Here is a 22088-nt window from a genome sequence, read left to right on the forward strand (position 1 = left end):
TGCTCCAATTCCAAAGCTTACCCAATGCACCCACATGCTTCAAACTGCTTTTCTGTCAAGCATCCAGTTCTGACCGTGTAAGCAAACAATTTCAATCTTAAATTCTTATTGCAAAAAATCACTTACATGTCATTTGAGTTAATTATTGCTATGAGTACAGTAAAATTCTTCCTTTCTCTTAAAACTTAGCCAAGCAATGAATATAGAATCGAGAAGCTTAGGGAATTTTTTTTCTAGGAAATAGGAATGAAAAGTATTAGTCTGCCCTATCCAGTATTACACATGGGGGAGAATTCAATTAATCCATTCTTTTGGAACAAGCTATAATCAGAGTAACTTCCAGTGAGTGCTATTTATTCATATACTAAAAAAGATAATTAAATGCAGCTTACTTTCTTATACTTGGCTTTGGAATGCAAACTCCTCTCTACCGCCAAGGACCACTCTTGTTCTTTCACAGATTCAAAGTAGAAAAAGGCTTCTGTGCTCAAGTCCAGCTCTTGGAATCTGAGAAAACAAGAGGATGTGAGATCTACAGCCCGTAATTATCTCCGACTACCTCCTGTCCCATTTTCTGAGACATTAGGTGAAAAAAGGAATGTGGGAGAGAGGAATTTTAGAGAACTGCTCTACTGATTCAAGCGATCAGTAAGGACAAGTAGTTTTCTTTTCAAAAGACTCCCCCAGAAGTATATGCATAGGCCAAGCAAAACACAAAAAACTTCCATAAGGGATTAACAGAGCTTTGCTTATATATTCTAAGAATAGTCACTATTAGAATTAACCTCAGATCTCAGTTTCTATGAAGAATATAGTTTTCTATGGGTTTTGAGAGGACTAGATGCTTCCTCACACCATTTTAGGTATCTGTTCCTTTATGATCTCACAAATTTGACCCACAAGTTAGCTCTCATATATAGTCTACAGTAGTTTTTTACAAACAGTGGGGAAAAAAGGGCAAAATGTCACATAAAGTAACACCAAACATATAGCCAAAATGAAATTCTAGACATTATTTTACCCAATGCAGTAGATATCAGGAGGATTCAGATCACAGTTCAGCCAAGGTTCTAACCCACTATCTGGAGACTGGCCATTCACGTTCCACGTTCCAACAAAAAATCTAATACATAATACCAAAAAATAATTTAGAAACAAAGGTAAAGTGTGAACTAAAGAAAGTTCTCTCATTACTTCTATACAAGTGTATATTCACAATAAGCCAGTGTAATTTCTCAAGCTGCTTTGCCACACATACCAAAAAACCCTTCTTGCCTGTAGAACGCAAAGGCAGTGGGCTTATTCTCTCTAGATTTCATATCAGGTAAACCTACAGAAAGGAATCAAGTTTCTATTTAAAAAACACAAATTTAATGGCTCTACCACATTTCCTTCCTCTTACATTCCATCCAAACATATTTGAAGGGAGAGCTTCTGGATGGGAAAGAGGTATCTTCATGTTGTAAGGATATCTAATATGGATAACTGTTCCATAAGGAACAGTAGTTAAATCCAAAAACTCACTTCTTGAAGGATTACAAAGACATCTGTGGAGGAAATTCTGTTGAGACAGATATAGTATTAGGGGGAAAGCAGAAGGGAAAACTCATGACTGTCTTAACTGTTTACATACAAATATAAGCATCCTGGGGAACCTGAAGAACTGGAGGCTCCAGCACAGGGATATAGTCATGCCTGAATTAGAATAAATGAGGCATAATGGGATAGCAGATGGGACTGGAATCTTGGACTAAAAGGGTACATGCTGTTCACAAATAACAAAGAAAAGTGTTGCTGCTCTGCACATTGAGATACACGCCACACTACACCACTCCACACACCACACACAGTGAATCCAAAAATGAGGATATCAACAAGTAAAGATGAAATGAAAAATATAATAGAGGAAAGAATCCAAGATAGGCCTCCCAATCAAGAGGATTGGGTGAAACTTCCTTTAGTTAACTTAACAAAGTAGGAAAATGAAAATTAAGGTCTAGTGGCAACGGTGGACTTAATTTGCCGATACTGGCAAGAAGAAACTCAGCAGGTCAGATAGATAAACACACCTGCTTATGGAATGGGCTAGGAGACAATTCTCTAGTACATGTGAGCTTGACTTCATTCTCTAAGAGTGGATAGTATTAGTAGATGTGGTATCATTAGTAATTAGAAAATCCAAGGGAAATTGTAGCATTTGCATTATTGTGGATATGTAGGTTACTGACCGCATAAAGACAGGTGCTTGAATCAGCTCACCATTCTTTTTTATTATGCTTTTATTCTGAAATAAGCTAATTACACTAATACCTTAAATACCAAAAGACCATTTTTTTGCTATACCAACTAATGTAACTAAAGCTTCACCTCAGTAAGTAGAAGAGAGACTAACCTGAAAGTCTGAATGTTGACATATTCTTTTTCTCGCTTTGCCAGGATGTGTTTGATGAGACCCTCCCGCTGTCCAGACTGGGTGTTTGGTACAAAGAGCTTCCGCATGGTGTTGGTCACTTTGGGGGGTTCCTTGTTAGAAGCTTCTTTTTCACGTGGAAGCCTAGCAAATAAATGAGCAATTCAGGAGTGAAACTGCCTTCACCAGGGAAGTCTCACACATGGGAAATCTGTTTCAACACAGGACTTACATTCTGTTCACTGAAGGGGGTGGGGGTGGAGGTTCCCGGTGAACCCCTATAGGCTGATTCTGCAAACTGATTTTCTTGTCCAAATTCATAGATGAAAAATTATCCTCAAATCCAAGAAGCCCTGAAGGACACAGAACTCAGAGTCAAAGAGGGGGAAAGATAACATCCAGCTCGTTCAGGATAGAGATAGGACTTTGCTGTGGTCAGCGGTTTTGGTCTGACCCCTATTTGCTCAGCGGCATTACCAAACAGAAAGGTATATGAACACTGATAACGTAGATGGGGGAAGAAGCACATCTGTCCCTGAACCACTGACATATTAACTAGAATGATAAACATAACTGGTAAGTTACATTAACTTGGAACGTGACTAAAAGAGTGAGTATTTATAGAAGACTTTTAGCACAATGCCTGGTTGATAATTAGGGATTATATCATGATCTCATTTAATTGTCACAAAGACCCCATGGGATAGGTGCTATTAAAAAATCTTCCTAAGTTACAGAAAAAGAAACAGAAGCTCAGAGATGTCAAAGTAACTTGACCAAAGTCATACAACTAGGAAGTCAGAGAACTGTGATTCAAACCCAGGAAGTCTGCCCCTGGAGTCTGCATTTTTTACCCTTCTGCTAAGCTGGTTCCAAAAGAGCTAATGTGCCACAGAAAGTACCAGGAGTGAACATGAAGCGGTGAGTACAGACTCCAAAACCACTCCATAGGAGAAGGTATCTGACATTGACATTACTTCACACTATCTTATCTGCCCAGATAAAATCTACTGACTCTGCAATCATCATAGCAACCAGGGGAAAAAAAAAGAATCTTCTCAGTACCTGAAAAAACAGAAGAGTTGTCCTTAGTGTCTAATTTCTGGTACCAGCTGGATGACTCCTTTTGGTCTGGAACAAGAAGCTGTGACTGAGCTGGAGAGATAGGGGTCATAGAGTGGAACAACCATTCCATTGAATGGAACTTACCATAACCAAAAGAGGAGCCTGGCAGGCTACAGTCCGTGGGGTTGCAAGAGTCGGACATGACTTAGCAACTAAACCACCACCACCACCAAAGGCCATTCACTTAAGCACCATTCCTGAACACAAAGGAAGAGACTAAGAAAATGAGAGCAGCTCTGGGACCATCTGGGGCTGGAGGAGGATTACTGTCTGCAGTAAGCTGGCCATGGCAAGAAACTGAACATTCTGGAAATTGACTCAGGGTCCTTAAAGCTGAATAGACTTACCCTAACCTATCCCTGGGGTCATTCCTGAACAACAAAAAAAATCACTATCAAGGCTCCATGGGCAAGGTACTCTGCTAATGGCCACCTGACTCTGTATGCATGTCCCATACAAATAGAAAGAAAACTGCTGAGGCTTGAGTTACCTTCCTGAGCAGCAAGGACCTCTGAGATGAACTTCACACAGTGATCCTCATCAGGGATTTCAAAGCGTCGCTCTCTGGTCCAGTCCCCTTGAATCCGAATTTTGCAGCCACCTAAAAAGAACAGAAATCCATATACATATAATGTTTTCTTGGGATCATTATTTTCAACTTACCAATTTAATAGAAGAAGGTCCAGATTGCAAACATTCCAGAACTCTAATGTATGAAGGATGCCTATAAGATCAAGGGATTCATTGTGGTGGTGGTATTGGGGGTGATGCAGAGAAAAATTTAATGTAGGCTAATGAATTGTGTAAATGAGCAGCCCAATATAGTGACATGATGCATAATAAAATCATAGTTTCCTACATTCTGATATGTTGCTCATATGTCACTATAGGAACCTTCAAATTCTAGCAAAAGATCAATTCCCCAACCACCCCCCTCACACCTCCTAGCTGGAAATTCCTACCACTTCAAATCCAAATCACATAATACGAATCTCTGAAGTGTGAAGGGAAAAACGGAAATAGGATGGTTTGTTCCTTAGGTACAGACTGTACTCAGGCAACTGAATTTATAAGCTAAGTATAAAAGAAAAGCATAATGGGATTGGCTTGAATTATTCTGAAAAGAAGCATCCATACCTCATTTACCTCCAGTAAAAAAAAAAATCTATGTCTTGAAAAAACTCACAAAAATAATATAATGACCCATGTCCATGAGTGGTCTGGTTCAAGTATAGCCAATTGGAAAACAGTGTAATTAGAAGCAAAGTTACCTAGGACTTCAGTTTCTTATATATATAACATACTGTCTCCCACTTTTTAAAGCCTTACATTAAGCATCTGTATCAACAATCTGGCTATGGTGATCCAGGAAACCCATGTCCTTGTTTATATTCTTATTTTAACTGATTTATTACACATACTGCTTTTTTCATGGACTTGGAAAGTATAAGCTCTTTGAGGGCAAGAGACAGGCTGCACATAAGGGTTACCCAACACAACACTCTCAATGGTCTCCCGGGGTTGTCTGGGACAGAAGGGCTTCTTAGGACTCAAGACTTCTAAAGCTAAGACCAGGAAAGCCCCAGGCAAACTGGGCTCATCAGTTACTTTATTGATAATAATGACATCAGACTTCACAGACAGAAGGCATTTAATGACTATAGAACTGGACTCTTTCACACTTGTAAATAACAAAGAGATGAGAAAATGAAATGAAAATCGTAGTTTCTTAAGGCAGAAATCCACTTCTGAACCTTTGACTCTCTCTATCTTTGCATTTCTTTATGTTTCTATCTACACAGATTTAGTGATCAGAAGAGATAAACATAGAGGATAAAAATGGAAAAAAAAAAACACGCAAGAGGACCAGCAATAAGAAAATTACTGAGGCTGCCACTGTAAGGAGAAAAAAAGGGCATGAATAAGGACTGTCAATTAGAACTGCCTTCAAGATACAGGGAAAACCTCCTTCAGGACACAAATAGTCCTCTCTTTCCCTGATAATTTATATTAAAAGTAGAAAAAAAACTTAAAAAGAGCAGTTTGTATCAGATGGAAACTTAGAAAAGGAACGTGTGTTCTCTCTGTCCCAGGATCTTGAAAGATACATTTTAGCAAGTATAAAAAAATAAACTGACCCATTTAATAGAAGATTCCAGAAACTGCTTACAAAACAAAAAACACTAGATGCTCTCTCACCATGTTGCATGGGAAAGAGGACAAATTACCCCCTCCACCCAACCGTCTACTCTCTTCCCTGCCAGCCCTTCTGGCCTCTGAGATCAGCTAACACTCCTCTTTCTTCAACTTCTCTGAATACTCCCTGAATCTCTCAGTAGTTCTCAACTCAGGGAGCATCAGGATTACCAGAAGCACTTTCAGGAAATACTGACACTTGGGCCCCACCCCAGGCCAAGAAAACAGAATTTCTGGGGGTGAAGCCCAGACACTGGCAGTTTCTAAAAACACTCCCCCAGGTGATCTAGTGCATCCAGAAAACCAGAGTCACCTGCAAACTGGCTGGCCCCTGCGAGTAGCCAGCCAGTGGCCCCTGTGGCTCCCTGAAGTAGACGCTATTTATAGTCTCTCACACACTATGTAATTTAAGACTAGTGTCCTTATTTGTCCTAATGCCATCTCCAGACCATTCCCTCTCCTCCTCCCTCAGGAAAAATCCCTTCTCCTTTGAGGCTCACCCACTGGACTATGCCAGCGCCTTCCCTTCCCTCCTCCATGCGATCATGTACCAACCTCCCAGAAACTTCTGAATCCAGGCTTGATTCATAAGACTTCCTCTCCACTCACATTTTTGCTTTAATTTTGCATCCCTTCAAAATTAGCACTGAAAACTCAGTCAACACCTTCAACTTCTTCATCCAACGACCTTGCCCCTCCACCTTAGCCACCTACTCCCTCAGTCTTACTGGCACTACCTCAGTTATATCCTGGACCTTGTCACAGAAACACCATCACCTCATAAACCTTTAATTCAAATACCCACTCTGAACTTCTTGCCACTTACCTGCTCTTAGGGGAACCTCTGACATACTGATCCCTTCACTTTCTCAGTATTCATTCACTCTCTCTTGCTTTCACTACCCTCCTCCACCTTTTTTTGTGAGGGCATTAACCCTGCAACTGTGCTTAAGGAATTTTCCCAGCAAGAATACTGGAGTAGGTTGCCATTTCCTCTTCCAGGGGATTTTCCTGACCCCGGGAATGAACTTGTGTCTCCTGCAGCTCCTGTACTGTCAGGCAGATTCTTTACTACTGAGCCACCAAGGAGCCCTTCACTTTCCTTTTTGTCAAACAGAAGCCATCATTTCACTCTGTTTCAAAAACCCAGAACTGCGTTATCACTCACTCTGTTCTGGCTAATGCCTACCTGGCTAACTCTCGACACTCAGAAATCCAACTTCTGCATTCTCTGTACTTATATCTGAGGGAGTAAAACCAGATACACAAGCACAACCCACCCCCCCCACCATTACAAACTGACTACTAACCTCAACAGGGCCCTGTATGATAGGAGTAAGTCTAAGTTTCCATAGTCAACTTGTCTCCCACTACTATCTGGAAAAACAATTCACAACTTCACATTTATCATTAGTCTTTGAATCCCACTCTTCTCAAGCTCTTTTCTTCCAAGCAGACTGCTTTACCTCATACTTCAAAGGAAATGGAAGCCATCATATAAAACCTACCTGTATCTCTATTCATCTTCTCCTTTCCCTTCTGGTACAAAGAAGAAGATCAGAGGAATTACAACCCCTCGGGTTCTGTCAGGAACCTTACCCTTGCAATCATTCTCTAGACACTTCCCCTCAGTATCTTCAACCTCTCTCACATGGTCTCCTTCTTATCAGCATTTAAATAAATCCTGTTTTAAATTCTCCTCATTTAAAACAAAAAACCTTCCTGGACCCCATATCCCCCTCCAACTCCAGTTCAACTCTACATTCCCCTCTGCAGTCAAGCTTTGAAAGACACATAGTTAAGTTACTACTTGCTCACCTTCCATTTCTCTCTTTAATCCACTCCAGTGTGACTTTGGCTCCCACTACCCCTCTGAAATTGCTTTGTTAAGGTCACCAATAATCTCCATATTGCTAAATTCAATGGATATTCTTCAGTCATATTATCAGATCTATCAGCAGAAATCAACAGTTGATCCCTCCTTGAAATAGTCTATTTCAAAGGCTTCTATGACACCATACTCATCTAGTTTCTCTCTCTCTCTTTGGTCACTAATTTTTAGTGCCCTTTGAAGTACCTTCTCCTCTACCAAAACTTTAAAAAGTACAGTGAGTTCAATCCTAAACCTTTTTCCTCACTCTGTATGAGCACTGTCCAATAGGACTTTCTGTAATGATGGACATGTTGTATAACTACACTGTGCAATATGGTAAACAATGACCCCATGTGGCTAATGAGTACTTGAAATGTGACTAGTGCAACTGAGGAACTGATTTTCTAATTTTGTTCTAATTACTTTAAATAGGCACATATGACTAGTGGCTACTATAACTGATAGCACAGCTATACAATACAATCACATATCTCTTATGGTTTCAAATACCCTCTTTGTGCTAGTGATCCAGACCTTGCTTCTGAGCTTCAGATGCATAATTTTTTTTCAACTGCCAATTTATCATCTACACTCAAATGTCTTAAAGAAATTTCAAAGTAAACATAGCTAAAACTCCAGGAAAACTCATTCCTCTTGCAATGTTCTTATTTCTGCAAATAGTACCACCAACCACATTCATGCCAGAAACCTAGGATTCATCCTTGACAACTTCTCTTCAGCTTACCCCCTACCCCCACACCAACCTCTGCTGATTTACTCTTCAAAAACATTCATCATATCTGTCCACTTCTCTCCATTCTTACTGCCACCATACTCTCTAGCACTCTAGCTTAAACCACTGAAAGAGCCTCCTAACTGGCAACCCAACACAGGCATAAAATCCTTCATATTCTTTCAATTTTTAAACTCTAAAAATCTAGATTCCTCATCATGGCTTACAAGATCCTACTGGATCTGGTCCTAGCCTGGCCTACCTTAGTGCCTGAGCCTTATTTCAGGCATCCTGGCTTTCTTTCATTTCAAAGAAAGTATCAAGCTACTTCCTAATTTGGGGCCTTTACCCATGAGGTTCTTTTACCTGGAATCTTCTCTTCCCCAATTTCACCTCTTACTTATCCCCTCTGGTCTCAATTTAAAAGTCACTTCTTCAAAGAGGCCTTTCCTGAGGACCCTGACTAATTTAGTCTTATCAACTCTCTGTATTTCTCCCTGATAGTATTTATCAAAACTGCAACTATGAGGACTTCCCTGGTGGTCCAGCGGTTAGGACTCCAGGGGTCTGCTGCAGAGGGCCTGGGTTCAATCCCCAACGTGGGGAACTAAGATCCCACAAGCTGTGGGTGATGAAACAAAACAAACAAACAAAAAACCAAACCCTGCAACTATGTAACCATACAATATCAGTTTAAAAGCTGTTCCTTGCACTAAGTTTCATGAAGTACCATGCCTATGCTGCTTTTCCCTGTATCCCTAGAGCATAGTGCCTGGCACATAAGAGGTATTCATAAGTTTATGGAAAGCATTAATGGATTATAGCCATCAATGTGACACTAGTACCAAATAGCACAGAAGCAAGAACCAAAGCAGGAGCAGCAACCTTATCTATGTTGTTTTCTATCAATTGTGCAGCACTTAGAATAGTGCCTGGTAAATAGAAGGCACTCTACAAATATCTGTTGAAGAATGAATAAAAGAGGGCTCAATATTAGGGAATTAGTGTCATACAGTCCATCAATGGGTCAAATAAGGAAGAACAATATCTCTATACATTTGATAAAATTTAATATATATTCATCATTTTAAAAACACAAAGGACTTCCCTGGTGGTCCAGTTGTTGAGACTTCATGCTTCCACTGCAGGGGGTGTGGGTTCAATCCCCAGTCGGGGATCTAGGATTCCACATGCCCATATACCATGGCCAAAAAAATTAAATAAACTCATACAAACTTGAAATATATGCAGTTTCTTAACATGTTTTTTTTTTGTATAAAAAACTATCAAATCAACAAGCAATAATATCCTCAACAATGAAGCACCACTTGAGGCATTCTCACTGAAATCAGGAGCTAAACATAAAATGTCATCATCATCATTTAACATTGACCTCCAAATTCTTGTTGGTGTAATGAGATAGGAATCAAAACTAATAGGTATAGCTACTAGAAAGATACAAAACTATTATTTGCAGACAACTAGGGCTATCAAAATCAAAAAAGAAAATAAAAGGCTCCCCCAAAATAAAATTCTGTAAAGTGGCTGGATAAAAGACAAATATCTAAAAGTCAACAGCTGCTCTGTATACTAGTAGTAAGCAATAGATGATAAAAAAGCTTCCAAAAAAAAAGTTCCACTGACAATAGCAGCAAAAAAATCCATCAAAAATACTTAACCTACAAATATTTGCTATCTATGAAGAAACCACGATATATTACTGAGAGATATAAAGAGAACTTTGGTAAGTAGAAAGAGATATACCATGTTCCTTGACACTGGCTTAATTTTACAAAGGAGTTAAATTAACAAAATTTGGTGCGTATCTATGGTGAAATGTTAGCCATTAAAGATCATATTTTTAAACTATTTTAAATGATATGGGAAAGGTCACAATATCTGTTAAACGAAAATGCAGGATAAAAACTATATATGAGGATTCCAATTATGTAAAAATATAAGTAAAGGACTGGAAGGAGATACATAAAAATGTTAATTACAGTGGTGATCTCTAGGTCACAGGAGTGTAATTTTAATTTGATACTTTAAACTTTCCTGAACTTTACAAATTATACATAACGAAGGATGTATTATCTCTATAATCAGAAAAAATATTTTAAAATGTTTAATACCAACATCCAGACAGTAGAAAAACACAGATTCAGTAAAATCAGGCTTGCTTAACAAACCCAAGGTCTTCTCCAGGAACATATTGTGTGCTCTAAAGGTTTATATGTGAAGCCTAAGGATCAAGACAAAATCTAGTTTCAGTACAAATATTAATATATAGGCAGAAATAAAGGATTCTATTCAAGTGGTTACTTAACTCCTTCCCATATAATCTAGTAACTTGAACTCTGGATACAGCAACACATGGTTAATTTCCATGTAGGAGAGGCCAACTAAACGAATGTCATAAATTAGGTGTTTGTAAGAGAAAAGGCACTGCTCAGTTTAACTTTTCAGCTATGGAAATATCTATTTCCATACTAAGAACAGGACATTTAGGTACCTAATTTCAGCAGATTTCAGCAGCAATGTGAGTCACTGCTGAACAAACTTTGCTCACATTTTGCTTTATTAGTATTGTTCTTGCCTTCTCCTTTTTAAGTACAGTAAGAGATAGATATTAGGTTACTTGCTCTCCTGGATATCTGCAGTAGAAGTTAGAAGTTGGATGTGCTTAGCATTTTAGGATCAGCCCTTAAGACTTCCAAAATTTATGACCAAAGGAAAGAATAAAAAAATCCAAATCAGAAGTACCTAAACTGTGTAATACAAAACAGTGGTGCCAAGGACAGGGACTATGTCTAAGCAAAATTATGTATGAACTGATAGCCCCAAGCTAAGGGCCAAGTCCCAGGCATCCAAGGACTCAACCAAGAGATAAAGCACCCCATTTGATTTGGATTCATGTCGTCACATACTCTCTCCCACGGCAACCACAGAGTAGATACAGTAGCATTCAAGTGCCCATTTTTTCCTCCCCACGTTAACAAAGCACAATTTTAGATGATAAATGGAGAACAGCTTGCACAGAAAGTCTAAGATTATTTGTTTCAAACAGATAAAAAATGCAAGAACGGAAACAGTGAGAAGGAAGACCGTGTTCTCTCTGATAAAGAAATGCCTTGAGAAGATGGTCTTAAATAAAAGACCAAAATTATTTTAAGGAAAAAAAAAGGTATCCCTGGTACAAAAGGGACTCTGTAGCCTCCCAAATAACGAATTAAGGAAAACATTATGATTTAACATGTAAAAATCACAAGTAGGTAGAGGAAAAAACTTAAAACATAACAGCAGTTAAAAAAAACCTCATAAACCTTTTGTGCCTTAAACACTTGACAGCCCTTCCTACAATTTCCTACTCCACAGCAATAACTTAACTGATAGCAACAAAAAAACTGGTATCTCAAAGAAGTTCAGCATCAGAAAAGCAGATCATGTTTTCAACTTTTTAAAGACTCTTGCCAGCCACCTGCTTTTTCTTAAGCTTAGGCTAAGTGCTTTGGGGAGGCAATACTAATTTGTATGGCTGCCTTATGAAAATAGAGAATACAGGATAAAATAGTAAGATAAAAGTTGTGCAAAAAAGATGTCTTACATACAGTGGGTCTTCAAGTACATATTTGTTGAATGAAAATCAACTCCATTCAGAAAGATACTTACTATTTGAAGCTATGTCAATTAAAAGAGTTTCTTCAGCTTCTAAAGGAAAAGAAGAAAGAATAGGATCAGGGAAGAGAAAACCATTCATTATAACCCAAAGAAGTACACACCTAACTACTTCTTTCAGTCACCACTCCTAGGTTTTAGAACACATTTTTAAAAATCTTTTGCTTTTTTGTTTAGCACTTTTAAAGGGGGATTTTAATAGCACTGTGTCCTAAAGATTATAAGCAATTCAACTAAAACAAAAATGCATTGAACAAGTAATCACATGGAATTCCTCAAAGCAAATCAAGCAATGACAATAGTAGGGAATATAACATGTTAATTCAAATGAAGGTGAGTTTAATTCCCCTCAACTACAACACACTAACTTAATATAATCTAACTGTATCATTTAGATAATTCTTATAAAAAGCCAAGAAAGTCACCCCAAAAGCCTAGAGGTAAATTACTTTCTTAACTCAAATCTAGTCTCTGAAAATTTTCCAATGACCTCATTACCTCCCCCCACCCCCCCGCCCCATACAGGAGCAGAGAATACTTGAAGTTATCTTCAGGCTACCATTAACACTTGTGGGTCCAAGGCTTACCACACCCAACAAGAATAAAATGGGTCAAGCTCAAAGTTCTATGTTCTCTCCATGGCTCACTTGGACTTCCTCCCTTACCTCTAGTGTCTAGATCCAACTCATCACTTCCTCTTGGACTTTCCTGGATTTGGCCATTGGCACCTGTCAGACCCTCTTGGCTGGTTAAACTCTGAGTACTCCCTCTGCATACTGACTCCTTCCTGGAGGAGGAAATGGCAACCCACTCCAGTATTCTTGCCTTGAAAATTCCATGGACAGAGCCTGGCAGGTTGCAGTCTGGGGTCGTAAAGAGCAACTGAGCATGCAGGCACTGACTCCTTGGGCTGAGTCTGGATCCACCTTGGCCAGGAGTAGTCTCAGCCTTTTCTAGCTCCCTCACTTGCCTGGATTGTAATTTGGCTCTATTATTCAGGTGCAACAGAAGAACTGATAATGCCCCAAGTTGTCTAATAGTAGAGAATAGTCTCAATACTTTTACTAGCATGATGAATGAAGCAAGGGACAACAGTGCTTCAGGACAGAGGTATTAGTTCACAACTGCTCTTTGGTAACTTTAATTCTTTAAAACCCAAGCACTCACAGATTTTTCAAAATAGATGTACAGGTTGGGAAACAGAAAGGATGTGAAACCTCAATGAGGTATCTGTTCCTTTTGTCATGAGGAATTACTATGTGCATGCACACAAATTTTCCTAGATTCCGACCTAGCAATCTGCCATCTATCTCTTATTAAAGACAATACCAAGAGAAACAAGGTAAAAGAGACTCTAGAAGTAGCACAAATAAAGTATAGAGTTAATAGAATACTAACATCATTGTCTTTGGCTTTTCTCCTCCTTAAAGGGCTGACTAGGTAACAAAAAGCACTATGCTATCAGAAGTGAGGTGACCACAGGAACTTATTTCGGCATGCAGGTGCCTCCTTCAATGTCTCTCTTACACAGGGCAGGCTAAATAAAAGACTTCATTCTACTACACAATATGGATTCTATTCACAGTGGGTATTTTTAATTCTTAATACATGCTCTCTTAAAAAGTCATGCCCACTTAGTATTTCTACTTATAGGAATAAATTCTAAGGAAGTAAGAGACATGCAGGAAGATTCATTATTTATACTAACAAAAAATAACTCAAATGTCAAACACAGGGAATAACTACAGTAGAGCTCACTCATAAAATTGAATAGTATACAACTATTAATAACATGTAAAAGCACTCAAAATATGATGGCAAATGGAACGGAGAAAAAAACACATACATATGAGCTCCACCCACCCTAAAAGTTACACGTGCAGAAAAAAGGAAAATGTTAGGTATTTATCTCTGAAGGATGTGAATTTACTTATTTCCTTTATAATTTTCTGTTCTTTCCCAACTTTTTACAGTTCATATATTACTTTTGTGATCAAAAAAGTTGCATGTAGTTTAAGAAAGAATTTATGCAAGGCAGGATTCAAGTTTTCCAAGAAGCTGTAGCTGACACAGAATGCCTGTCTGATAAGCCAATGGAGCCACCGGAAACATAATGCATTTGTTCTCTAATAATCAATTTCCTTTCTAGGGCAATGTGAAATGACAGAAGCAACACCTCCTACACAAACCTCCCAATTTTTGAGTCTCATTGTAGCAGATGAAACAACAGATTTTCTGTTCCCTTTCCCCAAATTTGAAGGCAGGAAGCCAACTATTTCCTCCCCAGAGTCAATTTTCTTATGATTCACCAATGTCAAGGTTTGAGAGTCAGCACAATTGAGTGTAAGGTACTACAATCTGGCAAGGCGTGTTGCCAAATGTTTTAATTTCAAATAGTGCGGGGAGAAAGTACTGAACGCATGTGAATCGAAGTGACCTTGATGTTTACAATGAGCAGTTTATCAGTTAAGCACAAGAATGTGATTAAAATCTACATATAGGTTCATCAGCATAAAAGACTACCTACATAGGTAACAGAACACATCTATCTCTAACCCCAGCCAGGGTGGCAGGTGAGAATATATATATTTCAATAGAATCCTTCAGTACTCTTAGATGAAGAATTTATCGTCTTCTCAATGGTAGGTTATTTACAGAGGGTAATGCATTTCATTTTATGTGCAGTGACAAATTTAAATATGTATGATATTATACAATGAGATAATGACCAAAGGAAAAAAACATTATAAAACTAACTAAGCAATTAAAGCTAGTACCTTGAACACATCTAAAGTGGCTATTTATAGGAATGATATCTTGAACACGCTGTTCCTTCTTGTGCAACTGGATTATTAGCCTAGGAAACAGAAGAATGCATCAACGAATAGGTACTGAAAAATTAAAAAAAAAAATTAATGACAAAATACATTGCTGTATTGTTATATAAATCTAGTCTGTATTTATTAGACTTGTTGGATCTTGTTCCCTGGATCTGAGAATCATGGTAGATATTGATTTAGGTCTAAAAGGATATTAGTGATGATCAGTACCTGAATACCCACAGTTCAATGCCATGGAGAACACAGTCTACGTTCTAAAAACAGTTTACAATTTTAAGAGCATGAGTTACAGTGCACACACCTTCAGATTACGCATACCAGAGTAAAGAACTAACAGTTAGATGTGAAGACCATGAGGGAAGGGACTATGGCTGCCTTTTCACCACAGTATTTCTAGCGCCTAGTACAACACCTGGCATGTAGCAGTCCCTCGTGTTTGTTGAATAAATGGATTATAAATTTCATCAATTAGCTTTCTGATTTTATTCCCATGGCTTTTATCAAGGAATGATTCTATCTTTTCAAGTAAGTATACAGTATACAGGTTCACAGAGAAGTAAGAGGAGGTGCCCAGCTGGCTGCATCAGTCAAAATAATCCCAGTGACCAATGAGGTAGCAGATATCACAACCAGATTGCTTTTATATCCCTGTGTTTTCATCATGGTTTACGATTTAATGCTAGTATTTCTAGTAAGCATGACTGAACTTGGCCCCTCAGTATGAAACACAAGACTTCCAAATTCCTATGTACTCCTAAAATATTAATTTTCACTTACTACTTAATCTTAGTGGTCCAGAATCAAGGTGTAACCTACTGGTAAAAGGTCATCCTGAACATCTCGTAAGTTCCCCCAAATTACTCTTCAGGTGGTTCTTTGAGCCAGCAGCACTATTCTTTTCTTCTCTGAGACCTAGCTCAAACTATCAACTCCTCTATGAAACTCCTCCCAGTACCTTCAGGCAGAACTAGTGGCCTCATGCCTTTGCTTGTCCCTCAAATATAGCACTTAACACACTCCATTATAGTTACATATATAACTATATACATACATACAAAAAACTAGATATGAATCCCTCAAATTTGAACTCCATGAAAGCAAAGACCCTATCATATTCAGTTTTGTCTCTTACCTAATAGATGATCAATAACTTTGGTTGAATAAACATTTAATTAAGCTACAAAGAGAGGTGAATTTCTAAACATATTTGGTCAACATATGACCTTAGAAGTCATTCTTTAGAAGGGCTTGATTTCTATTTTGTTGTCTTCTGGGGGGCTTGTCTTTTTAGCTTTTTGAATTTCTTTTTTCAAATGTGTTAACTTTGAAGGGGTAACCTGGGGGAAAGAAATACTTAGATAGAACTAAGGGAAATAAACGTATTAATGCTGTTTTTCTGCTCTGATTCTACTTGCCTAACTTTTAGGGATTTATAGTTTAAGGTGATTAGAAGAATATGGGGGCAGGTCCTTCTCAAACTGCAAAGTTCATGAGTCGAGTAGAGTCCTATAAACCCAGATGTAGACCAAAAAATGAGATAAGACTGACAAAGCAACGGTCAATGAGAAAGAGCTTACTTTAAGGAAAATGAACCCAAACCAATGTAATTCCCAAGTAAAGTAATATAGAAATGATTAGAACTTTAACAGTAAAGTTTCAACTGGATTGTCTTGTTAAAAACCAACACAAAACAGACAACACAGATGGACCTTGAGAGCATTATGTTAAGTGAAAGAAGTCAGACAGAGAAAGACAAATACCATATGATCTCATGTGTGAAACAGAAAAACAAAAACCAAAAATACTGAACTCAAAGACACGGAGAACAGATTGGTAGTTGTCAGAGGCAGAGGATGGGGGTGGGTGGGTGAAATGGGGGAAGGGGGTCAATAGGTACAAATTTCCAGTTATAAAATAGTTAAGTCCTGGGGCTGTAATGTATAGCATGATGACTATAGTTAATAATAGTGTACTGTATATTTGAAAGTTGTTAGGAGAGTATGTCTTAAAAGTTCTCATCAAAAAAAAAATGTTGAAGGAACTTCTCTGGCAATTCAGTGGTTAAGACTCTGTGCCTCCAATACAGGGGGTGCACGTTCAATCCCTAGCCCCGGAACCAAGATCCCACATACCACACGGCACAAAGATAGAAAAAAAGAAAAAAAATTGTTAACTATATGTGGTGATGAATGTTAATAAGACTTATGGTGGTGATCATTTTATAGTATATACAAATATCAAGTCATTATATTGTACACCTGAAACTAACATAATGTTATAAATATCAATTTAAAAAAGAAATGTGGCCCCCCTCACCAAAAAACATCAACAAACATAAACTGGGAATTCAAGTCAAGTCCACAAATATTTCCCTAGGAAATACTCTGATTTGTTTAAGGAAGGTTAAAAATGAAAAAACAGGTTGCATCATAACCTATTTACCTTGAAAAAAAAAGAATGCCAGTGTTTGATTCCTTGTGTGCAATAAAGTCCTTTTTTCAACTGCAATTTTAGTCTCTCAAGTAAATTTCTCCTATGGTTAACAGCAGGAACTACAAAACTAAAGAAGGCACCCAAGAGACAAGGATTATATAGATGGTTTGACAGTATTAGGTGTCTCCAATAAATGATTTCAAAAGAAACTTTTCAGATACGATGTAATTCTGAGATGTTACATGGCTTTAAATCTCAGCTATGCTACTTCCTGACTGTGAACAAATGACTTAACCTCTCTGAACCTCCATTTCTAAACCAAGAAAAAGGGGATGACGATGATAATATTACAATTTCACAGCAATCCTCACATGAGAGTTAAATGAACTAATGCATGAAAGTGCTTAGAAGAGTACCTGACAGACATCAAGCCATTGAGTGTAACTTGTGCTATACTCATACAGAATTGTAACATAGAATTTGATTTCTCTAGGGGGGAAGATAAAAATAATCAGGAGAGCTACCACTGCAAGTTTAAAAGTGCTTCCAGTACATGAGACCAGATAGAAAGAAGTGTTTATCTCAAGGCCAGCCGCTTGTTCCCTTATCAGCTGAAAAGTTACAAACCTACAGAACCAAGGGACCAGATCCTGGGATGTGGTGATCTCAACAATGTAGCTATTTTTATTTAATCCTCATAATTTAAAGAAGAGGAAACTGAGGCACAAAAAATTTAATGGTTTGCCCAAGGTTCACATCTTCCCATTCTATTCTCGCCTTTGGAAGTGGTACTGGTGTTCCACTTCAATTCACTTTTCTGTTGAATTTACTTTCATTAAACTGGTCCTCCAGTTTGATGAAATCTGGGAAAAATAAAATGAACTTATCACATCAACAGAATTGACCAAGCAGAATCTAGGGAAGAGCTACTTCCATAGAACCAGCTGACATCTCGTTTGAATGGCACCAAGAGTTTCAGAATAGGGCAGGCTAGGCCAATGGAAATTTCTTCTCTGTAAACTAGACAGCATAGACAAAGATTGAATCCGGACAATCTAAACGCAGGGACTGAGAAAAATTGTTTTTAAGCAGAATCCATCGTTAGGGGATGGCAGGATTTAAGTGACTGACAATTCTTCACTGGTGTCAAGAAACCAGCCAACAACCAGGGGCGGTGGCTGGGGCATAAAGGGATAGGAACCTACCTATATAGGATAGTCATCAGAGATACTTTAGATGAAGCATTAGTGGCAAGGAAGTGAGATCAGCAGCTATAGTGATGGCTTATCAAAATCTTTTGATCAGTCAACAATCTTTACTGAGCTCCTATGTCCAAGGCAGAGTGGAAGGTAACACACCCTGATGAAAGGCCAAAAGTCGTTTACATTTCTACACATTTCATTACTTTTTCTAACAGTCAAGTCAGTAAGTGAAGCAGTTACTGGCCTACACAAAATCATGACTGAATTAATGAATATGTCTTCAAGCAAATGGAATAAAGGGGTGGGGAGACTGGAGGAACCAGTTGAATGAGGTTAAGAGAAGGTTAACAATGAAGCATTTCTACAGCTCTTTTACTTCTTTGTAAACCACTTGAGTATTTATTATTCTCCCAGTTATAACTCCAAAGGCTATAAGGTAAGGCAGTTCATGTTATTAAACTGATGAGGACACTAAGGCCTTTCCAGAAAGCTTTATTGACTAGCCCAGGATTACACAACCCATGTCAGTTGCAGGGGCAGGAACTAAGAACCCAGGCTTCCTGCTTGCCCGCCCATTGAGCCCTTTCCTGAGCCACAGGCCAGGAGCAAACCAGGGGAGAAAGCCGGGTGGTTAGAGCACTGGCACTTCACACCCGGGCCGAACCTGTTACCCACGTGGCCTCAGTGGGAGGAGGGTGGGTGGCTTGTCGCGGTTTGGGGTTGGGAGGTAATGGCAGGCTCCCCTCCTCTGTGGGTATCAGGTGGTTACTTACTCATACTGCCCGTTCCTCTGGACTAGGGTCAGCGCGCAGGGCTCCCGGAGAGGACCCTTCATCTCCATACCCTCGATAGTATGCGGGCGCTAGTCAAGGGTCTTCTTTACAAGCGCGGCCCAGGAGGGGACCCGCGGTGCGGGGTGGCGAGAGGCTCCTGCCCCTCTGCCCACCCTTCCTCCCCAGCGTCCGAGGCAGCGCCTCCCGCGCCGGTCCCCCTCCCCTGCTCGGCTCGGCTTTGGGGCCCGATTGCCCCCTAGCCGCCCCTCCGCCGCGATCCGCAGTCCCACGGACCCCCACCCCCGCCCTGCGCGGCCTCCCCTCCCCCTTCTCTCAGGCGGATACGGTAAGGGGCTGGGCTCCAATCGGGAGCGGCGGTTCCATCCCGGCGGCTTCCAGACTCAGCGGGGCTGCGGACAGCGGGCTGATCCGACGATACTGCCTCCCGCGTCTTCACACCCCTTAGCCTCGGCTGCGCGTCCTTAGAGAAACGGCTCCGTGCTGGTCGCGGACAGCCCAGAGCCTGGAGCCCAGAGCCGGGAGCCGGGAGCCTGACCCGAGAGAGAGCGGCGCCTCCCACCCCCGCCAGTTTTCCAGGCCGCCGCAGATTCCGCCCCCTGCGGCCAACCTGCGGAACTGCAGGGAGAGACCCGACGGACTGGGGGCGTGTCCCCCACGTCCAGCAAGGGATAAGCTTTCAAGGTTGTCTGTAACGCCAGACTTGTTCTGGGGACTTTGAAGGTTGCCACAGAAACAAAGTACAGTCATACCCATGAGGTAACTCAAAGGTGTTGGGGCCACTAAGACCCACATCCTCCATTCAAAATATCCTTATTATGGTTAACAGAATGCACCGTGCTGGTTATCCTACCGCTCAGATGTCCCCCCACCTCACTCCATCCTTCCACCTCCTAAATCGGAAAAATCCCCAAAGATCATACCTTTGCTTTCTCTGCCCCCCTTTAAGCTCACTTGTAAGTAGGCAAACACCAAATATGTTATCCCTGGCCCACATCCCTTGCCTAATATAACTCATTGTTAGCAAAGCATTGAATGACAAAAACCCATGGATATTTCACACAGCGATGCAGGTTTGAAATTTTAAAGCCATGTGCTTGCTTGTGTCTCCTGCACTGCCAGGCGGCGCTAGTGGTAATGAACCCACCTGCCAAAGCAGAAGATGTAAGAGACGCGGGTTTGATCCCTGGGTCGAGAAGATCCCCTGGAGAAGAGCATGGCAACCCACTCCAGTATTCTTGCCTGGAGAACCCCGATGGACAGAGAAGCCTGGCAAGCTAGAGTCCATAGGGTTGCAGAGAGTTGGACACTACTGAAGCGACTTAGCACGCATGCACCTGGGAAGCCCCATATGCTTGCTTCCTCTCTCCTGATTGCTCCGTATCCAATCAGCCAACACATCTTATTAATATGTTCTTTGGAATTACTTTTAGATTCCCTGTTTTCTTGCCATTCACACTGCCATCACTTGAGTGTAAGCGCTTGTGATATCTCATTTGACTATTTTACTCTGTTGACAGTCATAAGAATATTCTTCCTAGAGTAATGTTTCAGTTGTGTTACTCATTTGTTCAAGACTCTATGATGAACTATATATCAAGACTGACTTTAAACCTGTATTAATTAACACAGTGTGGTGTGGAGGTGGAAAGACCAATGGAATCAAATACTGAGCCCCAAAACAGGTCTACACATATATGGAAAGTTGATATGTGGCATATTTGACTTTTCAGATTAATGTGGGTAAAATGGATTATCCACTAAATGGTGCAGGGAATATTGATAATACACACGGAGAATTATCAAATTAGATCCCTATCTCACACCACAGAGGGAAAAAAAAAATCAATTCCCCGTGGGTTAAAGATCTAAATGTGAAAAGCAAATCTTTCCAACTTTCAGAAGAAAATAGGAGATTATCATTATGACCTAGGGAATGAGAATGGGTACTTAAGACGCTAAAAAGCAGGAAGTAGGGGAATTGATTAACACATTTAGCTACATTAGATATCAAAATGTATGCACTTCAAGATAGCATGAAAGTATGAAATATGGCAATATCAGAATGTAAAGGACACATGAACTTAGTTACAAACAAATTGCACTGCTAAACGTTTACTATACGGTTAACATGTAGATGTTCCCAAAGAAGAATGTACATGAATGTTCATCTGAGCATTTCTTTTTTAAGAATGTAAAGAAACGCAAATGAACCTGTGGTCCATTCATACTGTGTGAAATACTATGCAGCTGCAAAAATTAACATGGTAGGTCTCTAAATATTAGCTGATACAGAAGGCTGGCCAGTATATATTGTTGGGTGAATAGAATAAATCACAGAACAGGCCAAAAAAAAGATCACATGAACAAGTTAAAACATGAGCCACAGGCTGGCAAAACATATTTTCAGTAACTATAACTGACAAAGGATAACCTATGAGGGTCTACACTCTAGGTGTCATAACCTAACTCATTCTCCCACCACTCACTCCAACTCATTCTGCTTAATCACACTGTTCCATGCTATTCCTAGGATTTGCCAGGCACATTCTTGCCTCAGGGCCTTTGCACTGGCGATTCACTTTGCCTGCACTCTTGTCTCAGATGGTAAAGCACTTGCCTGCAATGTAGGAGACCCAGGTTTGATCCCTGGGTCGGGAAGATCCCCTGGAGAAGGGAATGGCAACCCACTCCAGTATTTTACCTGGGAAATCCCATGGACAGAGGAGCCTGGCGGGCTACAGTTAATGGCATGGAGTTGCAAAGAGTTGGACACAACTGAACAGCTAACACTTTCAGAGAGATTTGCC

General features: G+C 39.9%; 1 protein-coding gene across 21 annotated transcripts in view; it reads right to left on the minus strand.

The window, feature by feature from the left end:
- Window positions 1-22088, minus strand: part of OCRL (OCRL inositol polyphosphate-5-phosphatase) — a 59549-nt gene that overhangs the window by 28768 nt on the left and 8693 nt on the right. For 4 of the 21 annotated variants that reach the window (XR_014075823.1, XR_014075825.1, XM_081565711.1 and 1 more), the window contains exons 1-10: window positions 19606-20192; window positions 19261-19331; window positions 14790-14869; window positions 12007-12045; window positions 4026-4136; window positions 3476-3565; window positions 2643-2763; window positions 2393-2554; window positions 1022-1123; window positions 393-507 (exon numbers count right to left, since the gene is read on the minus strand). Coding sequence is in view for 16 of the 21 variants with exons in the window: in XM_081565711.1 (XP_081421837.1) it covers window positions 393-507; window positions 1022-1123; window positions 2393-2554; window positions 2643-2763; window positions 3476-3565; window positions 4026-4136; window positions 12007-12045; window positions 14790-14869; window positions 19261-19331; window positions 19606-19644 (930 nt within the window). In the remaining 5 variants the exon portion in view is untranslated. The other 17 variants (XR_014075821.1, XR_014075824.1, XM_081565705.1 and 14 more) reach the window with 15 other exon arrangements.

This window comes from Giraffa tippelskirchi, chromosome X, assembly GCF_054371585.1.
Source record: "Giraffa tippelskirchi isolate mGirTip1 chromosome X, T2T-mGirTip1v1.2.pri, whole genome shotgun sequence".
Taxonomy (NCBI): domain Eukaryota; kingdom Metazoa; phylum Chordata; class Mammalia; order Artiodactyla; family Giraffidae; genus Giraffa; species Giraffa tippelskirchi.